This window comes from Panonychus citri, unplaced genomic scaffold, assembly GCF_014898815.1.
Source record: "Panonychus citri isolate SS breed McGregor unplaced genomic scaffold, ASM1489881v1 Contig00077, whole genome shotgun sequence".
Classification (NCBI taxonomy): Eukaryota; Metazoa; Arthropoda; class Arachnida; order Trombidiformes; family Tetranychidae; genus Panonychus; species Panonychus citri.
This window is the reverse complement of record NW_026515482.1, coordinates 2,608,763-2,630,348: the sequence shown is the minus strand read 5'-3', so window position 1 is coordinate 2,630,348 and position 21,586 is coordinate 2,608,763. Positions and strand designations below refer to the sequence as shown.

At 31.3% G+C, this 21,586-nt stretch overlaps 7 protein-coding genes across 8 annotated transcripts; 4 read left to right on the top strand and 3 right to left on the bottom strand.

Moving 5' to 3' along the window:
- The first annotated feature begins 129 nt into the window (after positions 1 to 129).
- On the top strand, positions 130 to 1,244 carry LOC128387264 (cytochrome c oxidase subunit NDUFA4-like). The gene is made up of 4 exons (XM_053346451.1): positions 130 to 340; positions 449 to 537; positions 640 to 697; positions 807 to 1,244. Exons 1-4 carry the CDS (start codon positions 290 to 292, stop codon positions 861 to 863), a joined length of 255 nt encoding a protein of 84 aa, XP_053202426.1. The 5' UTR covers positions 130 to 289; the 3' UTR covers positions 864 to 1,244.
- Positions 1,245 to 2,372: 1,128 nt separating this feature from the next.
- Positions 2,373 to 5,802, top strand: LOC128386900 (beta-1,3-galactosyltransferase 5-like). The gene is given in 4 exon segments (XM_053346014.1): positions 2,373 to 2,510; positions 2,678 to 4,104; positions 4,204 to 4,291; positions 4,294 to 5,802. Coding segments are annotated over 3 exon segments (1,233 nt in total). The 5' UTR covers positions 2,373 to 2,510; positions 2,678 to 3,207; the 3' UTR covers positions 4,542 to 5,802.
- A 143-nt stretch (positions 5,803 to 5,945) lies between these two features.
- On the bottom strand, positions 5,946 to 8,750 carry LOC128386904 (TLC domain-containing protein 2-like). Its single transcript, XM_053346018.1, has one exon. The coding sequence runs from the start codon at positions 7,836 to 7,838 to the stop codon at positions 6,894 to 6,896; it is 945 nt and encodes a 314-aa protein (XP_053201993.1). The 5' UTR covers positions 7,839 to 8,750; the 3' UTR covers positions 5,946 to 6,893.
- Positions 8,751 to 9,903: 1,153 nt separating this feature from the next.
- On the top strand, positions 9,904 to 11,456 carry LOC128386902 (deoxyribose-phosphate aldolase-like). Its single transcript, XM_053346016.1, has 3 exons — positions 9,904 to 10,184; positions 10,254 to 10,354; positions 10,449 to 11,456. The coding sequence occupies exons 1-3, from the start codon at positions 10,151 to 10,153 to the stop codon at positions 11,289 to 11,291; spliced, it is 978 nt and encodes a 325-aa protein (XP_053201991.1). The 5' UTR covers positions 9,904 to 10,150; the 3' UTR covers positions 11,292 to 11,456.
- On the bottom strand, positions 11,331 to 15,604 carry LOC128386895 (dynamin-like 120 kDa protein, mitochondrial). Of its 2 annotated transcripts, none has more exons than XM_053346008.1 (16): positions 15,404 to 15,604; positions 14,984 to 15,215; positions 14,571 to 14,770; positions 14,306 to 14,494; positions 13,891 to 14,232; positions 13,587 to 13,817; positions 13,367 to 13,512; positions 13,113 to 13,293; positions 12,947 to 13,023; positions 12,555 to 12,876; positions 12,375 to 12,483; positions 12,170 to 12,309; positions 12,023 to 12,106; positions 11,829 to 11,945; positions 11,553 to 11,757; positions 11,331 to 11,471 (listed from the first exon to the last, which is right to left on the bottom strand). In XM_053346008.1, the coding sequence occupies exons 1-16, from the start codon at positions 15,494 to 15,496 to the stop codon at positions 11,407 to 11,409; spliced, it is 2,733 nt and encodes a 910-aa protein (XP_053201983.1). In that variant the 5' UTR covers positions 15,497 to 15,604; the 3' UTR covers positions 11,331 to 11,406. The 2 variants fall into 2 exon arrangements, with proteins under 2 accessions (XP_053201983.1, XP_053201984.1); XM_053346009.1 differs by having other exon boundaries at positions 14,571 to 14,752.
- Positions 15,605 to 17,592: 1,988 nt separating this feature from the next.
- Positions 17,593 to 19,204, bottom strand: LOC128386909 (charged multivesicular body protein 4c-like). The gene is made up of 4 exons (XM_053346023.1): positions 18,996 to 19,204; positions 18,083 to 18,497; positions 17,896 to 17,998; positions 17,593 to 17,789 (listed from the first exon to the last, which is right to left on the bottom strand). The coding sequence occupies exons 1-4, from the start codon at positions 19,079 to 19,081 to the stop codon at positions 17,731 to 17,733; spliced, it is 663 nt and encodes a 220-aa protein (XP_053201998.1). The 5' UTR covers positions 19,082 to 19,204; the 3' UTR covers positions 17,593 to 17,730.
- A 104-nt stretch (positions 19,205 to 19,308) lies between these two features.
- LOC128386903 (stress-induced-phosphoprotein 1-like) lies at positions 19,309 to 21,578 on the top strand. Its single transcript, XM_053346017.1, has 6 exons — positions 19,309 to 19,465; positions 19,818 to 19,944; positions 20,080 to 20,182; positions 20,259 to 20,476; positions 20,673 to 20,834; positions 20,914 to 21,578. Exons 1-6 carry the CDS (start codon positions 19,451 to 19,453, stop codon positions 21,252 to 21,254), a joined length of 966 nt encoding a protein of 321 aa, XP_053201992.1. The 5' UTR covers positions 19,309 to 19,450; the 3' UTR covers positions 21,255 to 21,578.
- Positions 21,579 to 21,586: the final 8 nt, after the last annotated feature.

Genomic DNA, 21,586 nt, shown 5'->3' with positions numbered 1-21,586 from the left:
TTCATTAAATTGAGATCATGTTAATTGTAAAGGAATTTATTAAATTAAATTCAATGATTAAATTTGAAATTGGATTCCGAATGCTAATTTGACTGCAATTGCTGTGAGAATAGACACTCGGTGCTAAACTTACTCCTTTTAACCTTGTTAATTTTTTGGTGACATTTGATTGTGTTTTGGTTTGGATTCAATTAGTTAATTAGATCAAATCGAATTTTTATTCTTGAATTGGTAACTAGTTTGTTTGTTGATCATCTCTTTAGTATAAGTTTAAGTATCTACAGTAAATATGTCGGAAATTGTTAAAGGAATCATTCATCATTGTAAGAAAGCTCCAGCAGTAAGTGAACATCAATTCATGTATTGGTCTTGTTTTCTTTTACTATTTTGGATAAGAATTTTCAACTATTTGTGATTAAATTAAATTTATTTGTTTTCTTCTTTTTAGATTATCCCTATTGTCGTTTTCAGTGGTGCTGCTGCTTTGGGTGCTGGTACCTATCTCGCGAGATTAGCCTTGCAAACACCGGACGGAGTGTGAGTGTCTACCTAATGATTCATTCACCCAATTCTTAACCCTAATGCCTTTCAATTAGTTACACGTTTCTAATTATCTATTTCGATTCTTCTTAATTCTAGTGGTATTATCAATAGGCAAAGAGAACCTCATAATCGATATGAGAAAAAGAACTACAAGGTAAGCAAATTGTTCATATGATTTCCGATAAGATCTCAAGGTACCTTAACTGAATTTGATTCTTAACTGATTTTTTTTCTTCTTTTTTTTCCTATTGCGATCTCTTTAGTTTTGGACTTACTTTGATGCAGAAAATTATGAACATCCTCGACCTCGATATGATTAAAATTTTGGACATTCAAATGACCATAAACTAAATTATAGCATCAATGAGGAGAAAGAGGTTATCCTAATAGTCAATTTAATTTGAAAAAAAAGCAAAAAGCAAATAACCTACTGTGTATGATATTATTAATTGTGTATTCTAATTTTCTGTGTAGACCTAAACTCAAATTACAAAATCAGATCATAATAATCATATTGGAAAAATGAAAGATTAAGACAAAATGATTGAATAATCATTGAATAGCTGTTAACATTTTAATTGTTTCTGCTATGAAATTGTTTATTGGTGATGATTGTTAATCTAATAATCTAATATGAATCAATCCAATCTTTTGAATAAGATTTGAATCAATTGAAAATAATAATAAAAAGTTATTCTTAATTGTTTTTAATTTACACAATAATCGGTTATACCAAACATTTAAACAGAAAAATAGTTTATTATAACCTTTGTTTTCCAATTGGAAAAATTTCCTATTAATTGTGTACAATCAACTTGAAGTTTATCCACAATTCGGTACAAATATCAGTAGACATTAACTGCATAATCAATTTGATTCAATTTCCTTTGGTCAAATCAGAATCTCGATCATTTCAAACTATTCATTGAAATCTCTGTGAAAGTGATTATCAATTACCTGATGGAATTGTTTTCTAATCAACTGAATAATCAAACAGTTTCAAAAGTTTATTGATTTAACGTGATGATGTTAACCAGATTTTGTAAACAATTAAATTGGAAAACTTTTTCGCAACTTTTGGTTGTAATTAAAAGTTCAGGACATAAGACATTTCTTATTAACGAAAACGGAATCGGAAATGGTTGATATGCTTTCTGAATAAACGAAAGTAATTCAGATTTCAAATTTCAACAATTTTTCAGGTAAATTCTGAATGAGATTCAATTGTTTATCATCATGTTGAGGAAAAACAGAATTTCAGAGAAATGAAATAAAGTCTTGTTATATTATCTTCATCCTCTGATCACTAATAATTCACAATCTCCAGTAAAGATCATGAATGAATATCCACTTCATGGAAATGAACAATTTCCAAATTCTGTCTCTAATGGTTCAGTCGAAACAATTTGTAATTCTTTTTTTTTTACTTCACTTCAAATAATTTCTCTCTTTTTTCTCAGATTGAGTCAATAAAAATTTGAATAATTATTCAATTCGTGATCAATTTATTCAAATATTTGCATGGTAATTATGGTTTAGAACTTTTTCCAATTTCAACAAGCGAACTGAACTTTTTCATGGTTACGTTTTCATCGATTATCTCTGCAACACCATTTTCTATTATTTACTTCTCTTTCTTTCGAGTAATTCATTCGTTTTGTAACACTTACAAGAGAATTGATTATTGATTGATTTTTCATCTTTTAATTACAATATTGTATATTAATAATTAAAAATTGTGTCTATTCAAAGAAAATCGATTGTTTCAATTTTCAGAAAAATCGATTGACCGAAACTCTTTCGATTGCAAACCGATAATCGATTTTTAACTGGGCACATGAAGATGAAAATTCTGATCGATAGTCTTGTCATCGTCTTCTGATGATGCTTCTTGATTAAATATGTTTCTAAATTGGATTAATTTAATTCTATTAACGTCTTCCTATCATAATCATCTAGATTAAAAGGTAAGATTTATCTATTTTTATCTATTTATCATCTTCTAAGTGTCTTTTCATGTCCCACCCTTAAAGTAAACAAGTAGAGTCTTTTTTTTCCTTCATTTCTTTTTCACTTTTGTTTGGGGACAATTAATATTTTCTCTTTATTAATGTTTTGTATTTTTTATTTTCAGTGTTAATTAGTAAATTGTGGTTGATCTAAATTCTCTCCACACCTTCATCTCTTTTCTCCCTTTGATGAATATTGAATCAACAATGGAGAGAGAGGTAAAATATCATTATTACTATTGGAGATAATAAGGAAGAAAAATAAACGAACAAACAAACAAAAGAAATAGAAAAGAAAATTCTAATTCTTTAAATCGATCAATATATATACCTGGTTACCTGGAAGAATATTTTAAAGTGAAATCGTCTGGAATAAGGAAGAAAAGAATCAACAAAAGTACAAGACTAAAGGAGAGAAAAGAATTGAACAAAGACAATGAGGAAAAAAATTTCCATTTACCATTAGTGATCAAGAAGAAGATAATCATTGGAGATTTATTGTGATAAAAATATTCTCTCCTCCTTTTGTTGTTTCTCTCTCTATATCTCTCGCTCTCTCTCTCTCTCTTTCTCCCGATGAAAGGAAAAAAGAATTTATTTTATATTAACATAATTCTCATCATCAACTCGAACATCAATTAACAATCAAAAAAGGATGAAACCCCGATTATTTCAACCGTTTTGGAACAGACCCAATTTCTTCAATCTTATATTAATGTGTGTCTTTCTTTGTACGATGGTTTTAATTAGTTTAAATATCGGCGATGGGAATACTCTGGTTACTCGAAACATTTCAATGAAACGACCACTCATTGTGACCCCCAAGTACAAAAGCTCATTTGACTTATCCAAATTGGAGGATAATGATATGTCTCAATTGATTGATTTGAAAGACTTTCAATTTCTGATCAATAATTTACCATGTCACAGATCATCATCTTCCTCCTTCGCCTCTTCCTCTTCCTCTCCATCTGAAACCTTTGCCTTTTCCTCATCCAAATCATCATCATCTTTATTAGAAACTGTTGACGGTACAACTGTGATTCAAAATGGAAACAATTCAATCTCACCAGATGATGATTCCAATAGTGTTGATATATTCCTGTTAATATTTATTCATAGTGCTCCAAATAACTTTGAAAAGCGTAAAATAATTCGTGATACTTGGGCCAGTTCTCAGAATATCTCATTCTCTCAGATTCGCCGGGTTTTCCTTTTAGGCCTAGTTGATGATATTGAACTTCAACGATCAATTAATCAAGAGAACAAGATTCATGGTGATATTATTCAAGGAAATTTTGTTGACACATATCGTAATTTAACTTACAAACACGTGATGGGCCTTAAATGGATAACATATTATTGTCGTTCAGCCAAATTTATCCTTAAAACGGATGATGATATTTTCGTTGATACTTATCAATTGATTAACCATTTGAAAGGATTAATGATTAATCCATTAACCCAACCAAAAAGACTTATTAATTGTTTCGTCGTTCGTAATCCATATCCAGCAAGAAGTGATAAAAGTAAATGGAAAGTAACTTATAAGGTGAGCTTTTGGGAAATTATTCATTTTTCAATTTTCAATTATTTCGTCACTTAATTAAATTAATTAGTCATACAATTAATCATTTTTTCGTTTAATTAGGAGTTTCCTGGGAAATATTATCCAACCTATTGCTTCGGATGGGGTATAATATTATCTCCTGATGTTGTATTTGATTTATACCTCCAATCAAAAGTACACCTTATTTTTGGGTGGATGATGTTTATGTCACCGGATTGTTGGCCGAAAAAGCAGCAATTGATCAAACTGATTTAGGGTCTAAATTGGCTTTAACCGATCAAGATATTGAGAAATGGGTTGAGGCCAAGGAGACACTTAGCTTACCTCCAATGTTTGCTCGACCAGCAGCAATTAAGGATCTTCAAACAATCTACGATCTCTGGAATAAAACAATCAGATATTACCAATTTATAACCTAAAGAATGACAATGAGTGATAAAATGAAGTGATCTTTGCTATTCAGCAAATCTTGTCGACGATTATTGTTCCAAAAGCGATAAAAACTCAACCTATTTTATTGAGGAAAAACTATTCAAAGTCCAAAGAAATGATTGGATTAATCACCTTCGTGGCAACTTAATGATAGAGCAAAAATGATTTCCAATTCATTATGATTCAAGTGGTTCGAGTTAATCCAAGTAAAGGAGATAAAGAATTGGATTGAAATCACCTGAGTAATCAGGAGATAATGGAATCAATCATTCTCAAGGTTTATTTTTATACTTCATCATCAACCAATAATCAAGAATAATATAAAGACTTTATTTTTTGTTTGATGAGCCTCCATGAACAAAAAGGAAAAAATTCTTCAGACCTCAGACCAAATCAAGATTAATCCAAAGATTTCTCTCTCTCTCTCTCTATTTCCCATTGAAAACGAAAGAAAATCGGCTGTTCAATTAACTTGGGTAACTTTTATTCAATCTTCATCTAGTTTAATCTATATCATGAATCCATTATTATTTATTTAAATTTCTGATCTTTTTATAATGGAAACAGAGAAATTAACCTTTTATTAATTGCTCTGTATTTTCTTTTCTTTCTGTTACACTCTTTTCCCCTCGAAACTGCGTTAATCGGATCAAGCACAGATCGAAAATTCGTTCGTTGTCAATCATTTAATTGTAGTCAATGACAATATGCCAATTAGTCTGGTTAATTGTTCATTATCTTTTCATTCATTCATCCTCATCAGCTGATAACGCTAACCCTTGTATTTTCCTCTTCCTCTTCCTCTCTCACTCTCTATCACATTACTTTAATTTTGTGTCTTTCAAATTCCCTCCTAAATCATAACTTATTTTATAATTTATCAATCAAGCAAAACTTTATACACCCAAATAATCCTATGCACAAACATCATGTTAAACTTGGTTAGATTAATCAACTCAATCTAATTACAAACAGAATTCCTAAGACGATGTATCCTGCCCGCTCTCTGACTACTCTCTCTCTCTAGAAAACACTGATCATCTCTCAAACTTCATGATCTCTGAACAATAATCACAAATGTTGAATTTCACCCATGAAAAACAAAAAAAACAGAAAAATTGATTAATTTTCCGTTTCTTTCCTCGATTATTGAACTTTTTGTATTATATGATTTCGTTTTCTATAAACCAAGTTGATTGAACATAAACTAATTAAATGGATTAAAAAATTCTCGTTAATTGTGGATAATCTGTTGTATATTTTCAATGATAATCATCAACAATTTCCTCCAATTAGTTACACAGGAAATATTATAGAAAAAGACTTGATTGTAATTAGAAATCTCGAAAGTTAATCTTTCCTTTAAATTGTTTGTTATCATTTTCTCAACATTGGAAAATGAATCAATCCAATTGATGGAATAACAATAAAATAAATTGTACACAAGAAAAAGTTATTCTTAATTGTTTTAATTTCTCTTCCATATCAATTTACACAATAATCATAATCATAATCAAAAAATCTAGAATCTGACAAGAGCTAAAAGTTAAATTGTACCAAAGATTTTAATAGAAAAAGAGTTAATTATAAGCTTTGTGTTTCTAAATTAAAGAATATCAATTTAAACAAAATTAAAAGATCACTGATTTAGTTCAATTAATAACTTAAATATAATCTTATTTATATATCATAATGTTTTGATTGTTACTGATTAGTTAATTGTTTTGGTCTAAGACACAAATAAGAGTCAAGGTAATGAGCTCTTACTATGTATTAATTAGTTAAATATCAACTTACACTTGTTAGTTAACCTCTAACGGTTAATTGTTACAATTTATCTTTCGATTTATCATTTATATGATTAACTAATCGGCTAATTGTTGGACAATTTTCAATACATCATAGACCAGTTTTCCTTCATCAACTATTAGAAACATCAAATCAGAAGCTTTTCCATTGACTAATCAATATAATCAATCTGATTAAGATTAGAAATGTGTAGAGTTGATATCATGCATAAATTAAAATGCTGATGATTATTAAATTGTTGTGAGCCATTGTTACGACAATTAAATGATATAAGTTGAATCAGGTTCATTGGATCAATTTAATGAGCTTTCTGATTGTTTTCCTTCAGTAGTTTATTGATGATCTCTTTTTGGTTAATAACTTTGCGCCCATTGATTTGATTTAAATGAATATGATTGATTATTATTGTTCGTCTGTTAATTAGCTCTTTCCATTATGCTTTAATTGTTGTGACAAATTTAATTGTGTGATTTGTGTGTGAGAGTGTGAGTGTGTAAGTGTTTGTGTGTGAGTGTTGAGGAACCAAGAGGTCAATCTTTCTTGGACTGAGAAACTTTTGCCGCTTTTGACCTTTTAAAATCTCGAGTACAGATTCGGAAAAACATTACACTTTGGTAGACCATTAGGAGAAGAAGTGAAAATGTAATTAGCGATAAATCAAATTTAGGGACTAATGAGTCGAGTTTTGGATCTCCGGTTGGTGAGCCTAAAACAAAACGATAGGCGAGAAAAAAGTTAGGCAAACATCGGAAAATTAGGTTGGTAATTAGATTGAGGTGAGAAACCGCTCGAAACAAAGGTCCATCTTGAGGTATTCCGATTCCCATTAGAAGAAGAGATCGAGTATGTAAGAAGGTATTGTTCAATTCTGCGAGAAGGGCGAACATTAGACCTCCGGTGTAATGTCGCTTGTTAATCGAGATGGACATGTCGAGGACACAGACTACATGGTGAAGTAAAATCTCTGACGATTCAGTCCAATTTCGGGCAAACTCGTGTCGACGAAGTAGATTGGTTAGGAAATCTTTCACAAAATAACCCGTCGAGAAACAGATCACCAGGTAGGGGATTAAGTGACTTTCAAAGACCAGATCATTTTGAAGAGATGGATAAAGAATAAGAGAAATAACCAAACCAATTGAACAAAGGGTTGCATGGATTAGCGAGATAACTGTATTGTTAAATTTACGCCAATTCCATCGGCGTCGAATTGATTTATTATTCTGCTTTGAGGCGAGTGATGATTCTATGGGATCACGATAAACATCAAGAGTATTTTCGATTCCATAGAAAGCGAAAAAAGTTCCAATGGCGACAATATAACCATAGATTAACCAAACGGGCGAACCGAATTCATGTGAATAATTTGAACCAGAATTTAGAGTTGATCGGTTTATCAGATCATCTGATGAAGGATTATTATTATTATTGGAGATCATTGAATCTGATGATTGTGAGATTGTTATGTGATCCATAGTCTTGAGACAATCCGTTCAATTAAAACGGGATTAGATTAGAGATCAATGAAAGTGACTTTTTGATATCGATTTCAACTGTTGATCCAATTGGGATGATGTTGATTCGGACGGTATTTAGATTGTTGATTTCTTAGTGATGATGATGATCTTTGTGTTACAATATAATCCTAATTTGAGATTATCCTGTTCGTTGGGCAATTATATCAATAATATTGGTGAGAAATTGTATTTCTGTGAATATGATGTTTGATTAATTGGTAATGATGGTCAACAGAAGAGCTGAAGAAATTTAATCAAGTGATATAGTTTAGTGTCGTTGATTTTGTTACTCAATTGCAATTGGAAAGAGCTCATGGTATTGGTAAAAATAATGAGGAAAATTAAGAGTAATCATGATAATTTACTAATAGTAATTAGATGAGAGATTGAAAAAGGTAAATAAAAGGATAGCAGTGAGAATTGAGAACAGGATGAATAGGTTGATAGAAAATCATGATAACTCATTTCAAAGGAAAAGACGATAATTGATCAAAATAAAGGCCAGAAAACAAGGTAATCGAAACGATTACTCGAAGATGATTAAATCAATTTAATTGAATAACTAAAAAGGCACCAGACAAAGAGAGAGATGATCAATATGAAACCAGGAAAAGAAACCAGGATAATGATGAAGATTAGATGGAGATGCGATTAATCCGATTTTGGATAAAACTATTAAATTGTCTTTAATTGGTCCACAGATTGAAAGAGAATTGATTACAATTTACCCAAGAGAAAACGCAAATAGAATTGAGGAAACAGTTACGATTAAAGATCGAGATTTAAATTGAGATAAAAAGAGAACAACAAAATAACTGTAAATGTCTCTTTCTCCCAATTCGTATCCCATTTAATGTAAGTTCATTTCTTTTCATCTGTCTACCTCTGTCTTTTTTTCTCTTCTCTTTTTTTCATCATCTCTTACTCTTTCTTTCTTTCTTTCTCTCTCTAAAATGGATAAAATTAGTGTATTAAATATAAAGAAACCAGGAAGACTCGAATCCATGGTAACTTCATCTTCTCATATTTATCATTTTCCCTCCGAGTTTCACCCAGAATTTGGGTTTATTTTTCTCTTTCTATTCTATTCCTTGTCGACAATCAGTTCGAAACATCACAATTAATAGTATTTCATTAGGATTATTTATCATTCTCACTTAATCTCTCTGGCAATTTATTATTTCTCGCTAATCAATTGTTACGTTTGTTTGATGTTTTACTTTTCCTTGTTTTCCTTTTTTGTTTCATTTTGTTTCATTTTTTAATTGTTTCCATTGTTTGATAGGTTAATTCATCGATCAGATTCAATTCCATTGAACATCATGAATATTTTCAATTTCTATTGATTGAATTATGTCAATTTCCTCTGGTTTTACCTTCCATTAATTGAGTCTCTTTCTACCTTTTACCTAATCAGTTTCTTATTTTTTTCTCCCTTCAATGTTGTTTCTCAATGGATTTTATTCATTTTAGAACTGAATTTATTTCCTATTCTCTTCCTTTTCTATTAATATCTAATTGTTATTATTGGTACAGTTAATGATTATTTCCACGCAATTTAATGATTCCATTGACCTTTTATCGTGAAAATTGGAGAGAGACAAACACAGTAACCATAATGATGACAATTCCTTAATTGTCAATGTTAATTGTATCTCTCTCTCTTTCTCTTGCATGACAAATACAAGATGGATGAGACTAATTAAATATCACAATAGAGTCTTAATCGTGATTAAGATTATTTTTCCATGAGTCTTGTGGTTTTCCTTTTATTGGTGATTTAGACAATTGTTAACACACAATTGATGATCGTTTCATTTTTTTCACAATGAAAATTAACAAAACTTGTCAATCAATTATCATTTATATTTTGAATAAATGAATAAAATATAATAAAATAAATGAATTTAAAAACTTTGAACCTCAAAATCGAGAAAAATTATCACTGAATTTGATTTTTTTAATTATGTCAATTAACTGGTAGACCGAAACTTTCCTTTTCAATTTATTAATAAATTTAGATCATAATTCAGTTCCAATGTCCCTCTTTCTGTTTCTTTAGTGATTCTAAATTTGAATCTCACTGTAATCAGTTAAATCAATATAATCCATGTATCATGGAGACGCAATCATAATTATATCTTGAGATTGAACAAATTATCGTCACTATCAAGGTAATTACTTAAATTGTGATCCAAGTGACTGAATCTCCCCCAAGGTCAACATCTCATCTGTTTTTCTGAGCCTTGGATGACAAAGGAGCTCAACAAATGTCTCAACAGTTTAACAAACCTCTTCAATTTGGTAAGTAATTAATTTAGTTTTCTATTCATTTAATCATTTAATCCCTTTAATCTGTTCATAATTAACTAGATGAAACATTGTTCGACAATGTTTCCATCAATAGCCATGCAATTCACCGAGCCTGTGAATCTTTGGACAGAGAAACCAAATGTTTGGATTCAGATGTGAAGGTGAGAGAAAATTATTTTCCAATCTCATCCATGTTACTTTCAATTTATCTCCTAAATCCAAATTAACTAAATTGTTTTCCATTCCTATTGTTAGATTAAAGCTCTTCTCAATACAGTTCGTGTGATTGATTTAACAACTCTATCAGGAGACGACACTTATGTCAATGTCCAGCGTCTTTGTCACCGAGGCCTCAATCCATTGGTGAAACCTTTGTTGGATCAATTGGTTTCCTATAACTATTGTGATTCTAATTTAACTGTTGGTGCCATTTGTGTTTACCCTTCAAGAATCAGGGATTGTCATGATGCTTTCAAAATGATTAAACCTCTTCGGGAACCATTGAAAGTGGCCTCGGTTGTTACTGGATTTCCTTCTGGTCAATATGGTTTAGAGTCTCGCTTGAAAGAGATTGAGTTTGCCTGTGATTCGGGTGCCGATGAAATAGACACAGTTATTGACCGATCGCTGGCTCTTAATGGTGATTGGGATAAGGTTTACAAAGAAATCAAAATGATGAGACTTAAAGGGTCAGATGTCAGGCTAAAGGTTATTCTTGAAGTTGGTGAACTTGGTTCTTTGTCTAATGTTTACAAAGCAAGTTGGGCCGCGATGATGGCTGGAGCTGATTTCATCAAAACATCAACTGGAAAGGTTTCAGTAAATGCTACACTTCCGGTTGGCTTTGTAATGACTCGAGCAATTAGTGAATTTTATTCAACCACCGGGGTTAAAGTTGGTTTTAAACCTGCGGGTGGATTGCGAACAGAACAAGATTGTTACAAATGGATCAAATTAATGGAGAATCAACTTGGTGATGAATGGTTATCACCTAATCTATTTCGTATTGGTGCCAGTTCACTTTTAAATCAAGTGGAAAAAAGTTTATTCAAATTGAAATTCAATCGTGATCCAGCTCCTTGGGAAATTTCAGTGTAGAAAAATGATTATTTTTTTTTCTATTTTTAATCATTCCGATTCTCTAATAATATTTATATTTATTCATTGACTATTTAAAGTTAAACATAATTATTATTAATTGTGATTAGAATAATCATTTCTCCTTCTCCAATGCTGCAATAAACTCTTCTAATTTTTCTTGAATTAATTTCACACGTTCTGGTAGGAGAGAAAAAGGAAAGAAAAAGAAATCAATCAAATTGTTAACAAAAGTTAATCAAAGGTAATTTAAATTCTTACTTAATTCTTCGGCTAATTGAACTCGACGTCCTGTTAATAATTTAAGTTTCTTTTCACGATCTTGACTAAAATCGTCCAGCACATCTTTCAATTCCTTTTCTAATCGACGTCCTTCTCGATTCATTATCTGTTGACGAAGTGCATTCGTTGTGGCAGCGAAAGTTTTATGAATTCGCCAGAAAACAATTATATCATCATATTTAATCTGAAGAGAGAGAGAGAGAAAACAGTAATAATTAATAACAATTCGTAAATCAATACAATTAAGAGACTTACATCTTCTACTTCAATTCCTTGTTTATAAAGGTAGAAACATTTTTTACACTCTTCGCATCTTTCCAATACTTTTTTGATAAAATGAATTCGATATACATGAAACCAGATATTCTTTATCTATTTGTTAATTGTTTTGATAGAAAAATGATCGATTAGTTATTAGAACTGATCAAATATTGGAAAATTATACTTACCATATCATACGAAGCTTCAATGTTTTGCACTTGAAGATTTTGTTGGACTGTTAGTAGTTCGATATCATCGAGATTAGAATGTGACTGAGAATAAAAAAACACAAACAATTAAAATTAAGAGGATTAGATTAAAGTTTCAGTATTTACCTTGAATCTTGGACTTTGGAAATATTTTTCAAGTTCATTCTTAATTGCAGTGTTAACATGATTCTCGTTTGATTTGTATGTCCAATACAACCATCTCTCTGTCCATGGAGGTCCACACATATTTTTCAATGCAATTTCAGCTATAGATGTTAAAGATTAATAATTAGTTTGAGTAAATTTGATTTTGAGAAAGTGATTAACTTACATTTCTTTGAATAATCTTTAAGATTCTCGGCGAAAAGGTTTATGGCAATGGTCCATTGATTTTTATCGGGAATTAAATAATCTTCAAGAGCGTTAGATTGTATTACTTTCTGTGAATTTCAATTTGATTCAATGAATTAGTTAATTGATGTTTAATTGTGTTATGTGGTTAAAATCATACCAGAACTTCTGATGCTTTAGGTTCCCATTTATGACGTTTCCAACTTTCTTCGATAACTGCTGCTTTTAGATCATCTAGAACGTCGTCATGACCTGGGTCCGTTTTACTTTTCTCAATTAGTCGATCTAATTCTTGGATTAATGCCTTTTTCGCAACTTCAACTGATTTACCAGGTAAAATATTTTCCACCCAATCTTTCAATTTAATGTCCACTTTGGTTCTAAAAAGACTTCGAACTAACTCTTGGGAAGCCGGTAAGTAAATACTTTCCATTAGATAAGAGCTACAACTTTCCCAGAGCAATTTACTGATCACAGTTTCCCTGTAGAAAATTAATAAAATAAAATTACATGTTAATCAATTAAATATCAACTTAAATTTTAACTTCTTACCAATGGTTAGGACTTAGTTGACTTAGATTAACAATTTCATCAACTAATTGTGCTTTCGCTTTCTCGAAAAGCTCATCCTAGAGAAATGGAAGAAAAATTTCCAAAAAAAGGATTAATAATATTAGAATAGAGAAACGAATAATCCATAAATTTTATCGACAATTACCCGATCACATTCACGCATTCGAGGAAAACTATTTCGCCATTCAGTTTCTAAATTGAATCGAGCTGCTTTGAAAGCGTCCGCTTGTTGTTCAACTGAAGCTTTGACCATTTTCCAGAAACACTCTGACACTGCCAAACTTAGATTATGAGTCGTACATTGGGTTGTGTTTAAAATCCCTTGTCTATGAGAATTAAAAACGAAAATAGAATTAATTTTGACAGAATAACAATTAAAACATTGATTGTTTAACTTACTTGCAAAGTTGTGAATCACGGAAAAATTGTTCCTCATACTTTTTGATTGATTCAATCTTCTCATCTACTTCACCTTTACCAGTTACCACAGCGTAATATCCTAAGGCTTTCATTGGAAATAATTTACCATCCAAAATTTTACGAATCTGATCATTAGAATCAAAGGACAATTAATAGTAATTTACCTTTCGAAAATTGTTATCAAAGTATTCAAACTTACTCTACTTGGATTGGCCATGTTACGTTCAGCAAGATCTACTTTGGTTAACACAAAAATAGTTCGTTTACCGTTAGGATCCATTTGACTAACTAAATCGGTCACTATGCTCCGTTCGGGATCAACGGAACCATCTTGGATACATAAGATTATTGCATTTGGATTGCTCATATGAAGCTTGGCGATGTCTCTGATTGCTTCTCGGGTATTAAGAGCCATGTCTGAAGTTACGGTCTGTGGATGGAAATGAACAAAAGATTAAAGATTAAAGGAATTACATAAGAATAATCGTTTAGAGTAAACTTACACTTATGATTCCCGGTAAATCGACTAAAATCATTCGTAAAATTCCAGGTCCTTGGACTGTTAGAGAAATTACTTCAGGAGAAACAGAAATACTATCACGAGTAAAAGATTTCATTCTTATCTCAATCTCTTTACGTAAATCGATCAGGTCAGACTCTTTTGTCAGGTCATATTCTCTTGGATTATCTTTAAAACGAGCGATATGATAAGGGCCTTCACTTAATGTCACTTTAACCGGCGATCGAGTCATCATTTCACCAGCTCCTCGAGGAAATATCCGAGCGCCGGCTAACATTTCAAGTACACTTGTTTTCCCGGCACTTTGATCACCAATAACGACAACCTTTACAAAGACAGGGGAGATCAGTCAAATGATTGAAAAACAATTGAAATACAACAGAGGAAAACACACTTACCCTTGGAAGATGATCTTGTGTGTTATAATTAACATCATAATCAGATAATTCATCGAGAATATCTGAATACATATCAATGAGTGATTTTTGAATTTTCTTGATTTTTGTATCAGTTTTCTTGAGAAGTACTTGTTTCCTCAAATCTTTATTTTCTCTCTCTAGTCTCTCTATTTCCCTTTGTAATTTAACCTGAAAGAAAAACAAATGATTAAACAACAAAGATGATTAAATTCAGTGAATGGATCAGTTGAGTAAAATTAATCACCTGAACTGAAATAAGTTCATCTTGTAGTTTTGATATTCGTTCTGCATCCCTTTGGGCTCTTTCATAAGCCTCTGAGTTTGATGAAGAAGATGATGATGATGAAAATGAATGAGCTTGTGAAATACTCTCAGTGGTTATCCTTTCGGAGGTCAGGTCATCAGTTGGTAATAATGAATTCCGTCCTACAATAAAATTCAAATCTATTGATGATCACATGGATGTTAGAAGATGGAAAAATGCATGACAAAAAAATAAAGTAAATCAAAGTAAAAGGGACAATGTTTTTTTGGGTCTATTGGTTTGGTGGTTTGTGCTTTCTACGATTTTGTCGAGTAATAAGAGATTAGGAATCGACAAGGTTAGTAGGATTAAATTAGATAAAGATTGATATTAATTAGATTAGGACAACTGACTTGCAAGTTCCGCTTGACGAGCTGCTCGAGCCTCTTCAATCCATTGGTTAATTACGTCTAATCCATCGGATGCTGATGATGTAACTTTATCAAGCCAATTACCACTTTCGGTACCAAATTTTTTCGCTAATTCTTCCAAAGATTCTCGATATCTATCAGCCTTTTCTGAGTCTGGAAACATTTCACTAATCCATCCAAAATCAGGAACACCGTCTTTCAGCTCTTTGAATTTCTGTGATAATCAAGAGCAATAAAGAGAGAGAGAGAGAGACAAATTGAATAGAATAAAATAGAATAAGCATCATAAATTAAGCGAAAATTAGCAGCAATTAAAGAAAGAAAAGAAAAAGAGCAATAGAATAAAAAGTAAATGGAAAATGGTGAAATTGTGATGATCTTGGAGAAGAGAAAATAAATTACCTTATGAGCTTGGATTCCACCGCCAACAGCAGAGCCCAGAACAAGATACCGAAGACGTAGAAGACCACGAGCGATCCTTAGAATAACAACCATAATAAATTAATTATTTTCCATCAACATTCTAACAATTTAAATTAACACTTTGTTACAATCAACAACATTAACCAAAAGTTACATTCAAACCGCTTCAATAACATTCTGATCAGCTGTTTCTCTTCATGGTAAAGGCTCAACATTTGAACTTAAAGCTGAGTTTTTTCGGCTTAGATTTCGGCGCATTGTTAGTCTTTTATGGGGAAGTTTATTTTAATTGTTAATCTTTTTCGAGCAAATTTATTCCACTTAAACTGTGATCAATTACATATTGTATGTTACCATGTTCCCAGAGACTTTAACATAGACTTCTGAAATTTAGGTCCTGCAACCAAGACTTTATATCTCTCTCTGTGACAAGTTTATTAATTGTGCATCAGTTTTTACTAATTTTATCTCAATTAATTTCCTTGATTGTCTCAACTTTAAAACGTTTTCATGGAGATGAAGAAGAGATTTCTCACTCATTTCTTTTTCAAATTTTCGACAAGAGCATTAGAAGATATGTTAATAGTGCTAAAAGAACTTCTTTTGCCTCGTTCGATTCTGAAGAATTGTGTTTGTACTAAAGTGCCTTAGAAAATTGATTATCATTGACGATGGTTCGATTCCAAGTCTTCTGAACACTTCTCTCAACATACGATCAACTTATATGGAAATCTAACTTCAGGAGTTAATTTAGATGACGAAATTCTTTCGTCCATCATATTAGGTCACGTTGGTGCTCATTTTGGTACAAAATAATTCCATTCGAGTTCAGCCTGGAGGTGAAATGAATGAATCAAATGAATAACATGAAGCTTTCCGTTAAGAAGCCGTTATAACAAATCGTTTCGATTGACAATCAGCTGAGGTGCAATGAACATTTCCGTGCTTTTAATTAAAACTGAAGGTGAAAAAGAATTGAAAAACTTATAACTCATGGACAAGTTCCATATCCTGGTAAGATTTGATCTACTTTTTCTATTTCATTGACGTTTTTATCTTTACTTGATTGACTTTCTTTTTGTTTCACTGATCATTTCATCAAGTTGACTAGTTAATTTGTAATAATAACTTCGAGAGCGTCACAATAATTAATATGTTCTGGTAAAGTTTCATTTTTCAATTTGTGGTCTTGTTTCTTGTTTCTTGTTTGTTGTTGTTTTGTTCACGATCAACATTCAACAGGAAGCATCAACTCCATTTTTCACCTTCATTTAATTGCGAGTGTCATGGTTATGATTCACCTGACTCATCACCTCGCTGAGCTTCATTCATTTCATGTTGATATCATTTCATTTTGTTTTGCTTACCTCAAGCTCCAGTGTTTTTTTGGTTCATTGAGCTCATTCAAGTTCATTTGATTGAGATTCAATTTTCTTCCAATTAGTTTTTTCTTCGATCTTTTTTTCTTCATCTTAATCATCTTAATTATTATCTTTTTACTAATAAATTATCGTTTTCTTTATTTCTCTAGGAATGCACAACAGGGAAGTCATCGAACATCAAATTCCTTCCGTTTTCGAATTTCGGATTTTCATCCTAATTGTGAACATTCATTTCCATGTAATCAGGAAGTTGGATCAACAATTAACTTTCGCTTTCAGTCATTCACTTTGTTTATCCTCTTTTTTCTGATTATGAGAATTACTGACAAATAATTTAGTAGAAAAAATCGACTGAATTAGAATTCGTTATAATAAATGATAACCAACTCATCAAATCGTTTTTTCTTTGATTTTGAATGAGATTTTTACGATTGTGATTTAATTGAGAAAAATATGATTGGCGTTAAAATGGAAGTTGTGAAAATACAAACACCGAAAAAAAAACTATTAACATAAAAGATGAAATTGGAGTAGATTAAACTACGTCAATTGTTAACAATCAATAAAAATGATCGCTGGTAAATTACATTCTCTCCTTTTCTCTGGGATATTTGGAAAAGAGCAATCGAGAGAGTTTCACTTTTGATAGTAAAAAAAATCACTGTCATCATGGTGATGGTGATAATCACCATGTTATGGGTGTTCGTTGACTTTATCTCAATACATATAATTAGAGGTTGGAGACAGTGAGAAGACTAATAAAAAAATAATTCGTGAGATTGGTAATTGTGTGTATGTATAATATGAACAGTCCAAGATATTGAGTTTTAATGAAAATAACTCGTTGGGAAATTTATGTTCAAGTGGCGATTGATTTGTTTTTGTGGCTTATGTTGAGTAGAAAAATTAAAATTGATTGAGTTATTAGGAAGCCCATTGTTTTAAAGCTTCTAATTCATCGTCAAGATCTTTAGATTTGGAACCTGATAAACAAAAACAAAGAAAAGAAAAAAAGAGAAATATAGTTAATTCGTATATTATTAGAATAGGTTCAAGAGATTGGACATTGAGAGGAATCAATTAACTCACTTGATGATGTTGCCCCTCTGGGGTCGGTTTGTGGGGCCACTGGAAGACCACCAGCATCCAATAATTGTCTGTCCAATTCTTCTTGCTCCATTTCTGCCAATTCCTGTTAATAGAAAGGTTAAAATTTAGAAGATTTGATTGAGAGCCAAAATTGAAACTCAAAATAGAAAAGAACCCTTGAAATTACCTTTAGAAGGTCATCTTCATCAATTTGCTGACCATAACCACTATGATCTGTGATAACGTGGACTATTTCCTCGGCGATTTGTTGTTGTTCACGGACTTCGTCCATCAAATCTTCCACTTTGTCTGTATCCATATTACTGTGTACAGTTTTTAATGCTTTGGCGGCCATTCCCATGTTCTTAAGAACCTCGACATTGGTGTTGACATTTTCTAGGGCATCTTTTTGATTCTCTAAGGTTGTTAATGTTCCCTCAACAGTTTCCAATTGTTTCTCAATACGTTTTTTCCTCTTTAAAGCAGCCAAAGCTATTTTCTTATTCTTTGTTCCATTGGCTCTGATAATTGTCTCCTGTTCTTTTATTAATCCTTCAAGATGTTCCTGCTTCTTGAGAAGCATTTCCTCGGTATCTCGTAGTCTGTTAGAGAGAAATTCATACAAAAACATAAAAAATGAGTAACAAATAATTGGAGTATAAAAGTAAATTAACAAAACAAATAGGGAGATAGACTAAAATCATTATTAAACATTGATGATGCCTAATATTAATACCGATAATAATAGTAAGATAAGAGTATGTGATTGAGGAAAAACTAAAAATAAGCTCATTACAATTCATGATGCAGAAAAATATACAGAACAAGTTTTCAAATACATGAAATAAAATAAAATCAAAAAATTATTCAGACAAATACGTTGACTGTTGAGAAAATTGAAAAATTAAAAACAATCAACATTCAACGATCAACATTAGCCAATTGATTTAATAAAAGTGAGTAATACCAGTTAACCAAATTAGACCCAGTGATTGATTAAAAAAACAAACCAACACTTAAACATTAATCAAAATGCCATGTGGAATAGAATATAAAAAAAGAAAAGAATTAAATTAATATCAATGGAAGAATAAACTTACTTTTGAATGGCCAGAGTTGTGGTGACCTTTTGCTCTTGTTTTGCTCCATCACTTTTACCTCCGAATAGTCTACCAAGGAAAGACATTCTAGAATTTATTCTTCTAATAATTAAAAATTTTCTAGAAGAGAAAAAAACGGATTAGAAACAAAAACTACAATCTAATTAACTGTAAATATCTAACAAGTACATTGAGAAAGTGAAAAAAATAAATTCGGTTAATTGTAAACAATAAATGACTCACTTTGGAATCGATATCGATACTGTTTTCCAATTATCGATATCGAATAACCAATCAGATTCTCGAATTTTCTAGTCAATGCCATCTGGTGATTCCAAGGGACTTGAAGTTTATCATAAATTTTCATTCTCATTGTTGAACATTTGTTAATCATCTTCATTTTAAATTTAATTAATTGTGATTTACTTTTTGTTTTACTAATCAACTGTTAAATTATGGAAAATAAGCAAGTAAGTAGATTAATTAATTGTCTTTGCGTTTTCTTCTTTCTTCTTTTCTTTTTAAATTCACATGTTTTAAATCTCTTTAATTCCATGGCGTTGTTTTTCCTCATGTGCTCATTTCTATTCGTCTTTGTCTTTGTATTTTCTAACCATGGTTGAGGTTTTTTTTTCTTTCTCTTCTCTAATTGATTGTGGATCATTTCTGTCAATTGAATTTCTTTTCTTACTTGTTGAGTGTCTTTTGTTCTTTTGATTTATCAACTGTTCTCTAATTACACTGATTTTATATCTTTTTTTGTGTTTCTCTCTCTTCCTTTGTCTCTGTGTTTTTCTTTTGCTTTGTCTCGGACTTTCTTAGGCTTTAGCTGCCAAAGAGAAGGGTAATGCTGCCTACAAGGAGAAACGCTTTGAAGAAGCACTCAAGCACTATGATGAAGCCATTTCTCTGGATCCTAATGATATGACATTCCTTTTAAACAAAGCAGGTGAGCTAATGAGTCATTTGGTTTGCCATTTTCTTTTCAAATTAAGCTTACCGTTTCTCTCACCATGATGTTTAAATAGTTTCTCCATTTTGTCTAATTCTTTTTTTTTGTATTTTCCTTTATTTCTAATGACAGCGGTTCGAATTGAACAAAAGGATTATGATACATGTATTAAAGATTGTGAAAAGGCTGTTGAAATAGGTCGAGAAAATCGAGCTGATTTTAAAGTGATAGCTAAGTAAGTGTTTTAACAAACAAACAAACATTACAATTGCTGATTAAATTATCATCTCCTTTTAATTATTTTCTCTCAGAGCATACGCTAGAATGGCCCTTGCTTACTATAGAAAGGATGATCTGGAAAATGCCAAGAAGTTCTATGAAAAATCTTTAACTGAACATCGTACACCCGAAACAAGATCTAAACTTTCCGACGTAGAAAAGGCCATCAAAGAAAAAGAAAAACAAGCTTACATTAATCCAGAGAAGTCTCTAGAAGAAAAGACTAAAGGAAATGAATATTTCACAAAAGGTATGAGAACGAGTCGATTTTCAAAAGTCATTCTATTTCTAATTGCCGTTCAAACTCTAATCACTGATTGACCATAAAAGTCTAGTGTCATGAAAATACCAGAATTTATGATCTTCCCTTCAACGTTCAGTCATCAATTGTTGCAATTGGTCATTTTTTCTACCTGTATTAATCCAAAATCTATTTATTTCCGTAGGAGACTATCCAGCAGCCATTCATCATTATACTGAAGCGATAAAACGTAATCCTGATGATTTTAAGATTTACAGTAATCGAGCAGCGTGTTATCAAAAACTTGCTGAATTTAAATTGGCCCTTCAAGACTGTGAAGAATGTATTAAACTTGATTCTTCTTTCGGTAAGTACTAACTTAGCGCAAATTTAACAAAATCAAATATTTGATTATAATTTTTGTCCATCTTATCAAATTTATTCAGTCAAAGGTCATGTGAGAAAAGGAATGGCTCTGTTGGCTATGAAGGAGTTCACCAAAGCTTCGACTGCCTTTCAAAAAGCTCTTGAAATCGACCCTAATTGTCAAGAAGCAGTTGATGGCTATCGAAAATGTACTATGGCTTCTATGTCAAATCCAGAAGAAGTTCGAGCTCGAGCGATGTCTGATCCAGAGGTTCAGAAAATTTTAGGCGATCCTGCGATGAGATTAATTTTGGAGCAAATGCAAAGTGACCCTAAAGCCCTTCAAGATCATCTCCGTAATCCCGAAGTGGCAGCAAAAATTGAGAAACTAATTGAAGCTGGTCTTATTGGTATTCGATGATATCATTAAATCACATTAAAACAACTCAACTAATCTTCAAACACAAATCCATACAACAAAATCAACAATTTGAGAGAAAGAAAAACAAGTGAATTAAATTTCAATTCATCTATTGTTAATCTTACACTTAATATAATGATAATAATCTATCAAATTGCAAACCAACGGAAACATGTAAGAATAATCTTCTTTACCAGAAGAGAGAAAGAGAGAAAACAAACTCAAGATAGAGAAAAGCGACAACATTTCCTTCAAGTAATTAACTAACAATTAATTGATTAGCTTTTCATTGAGTTTAATAATAAAGGAAATACTTTTTTTTGACTTTTTTT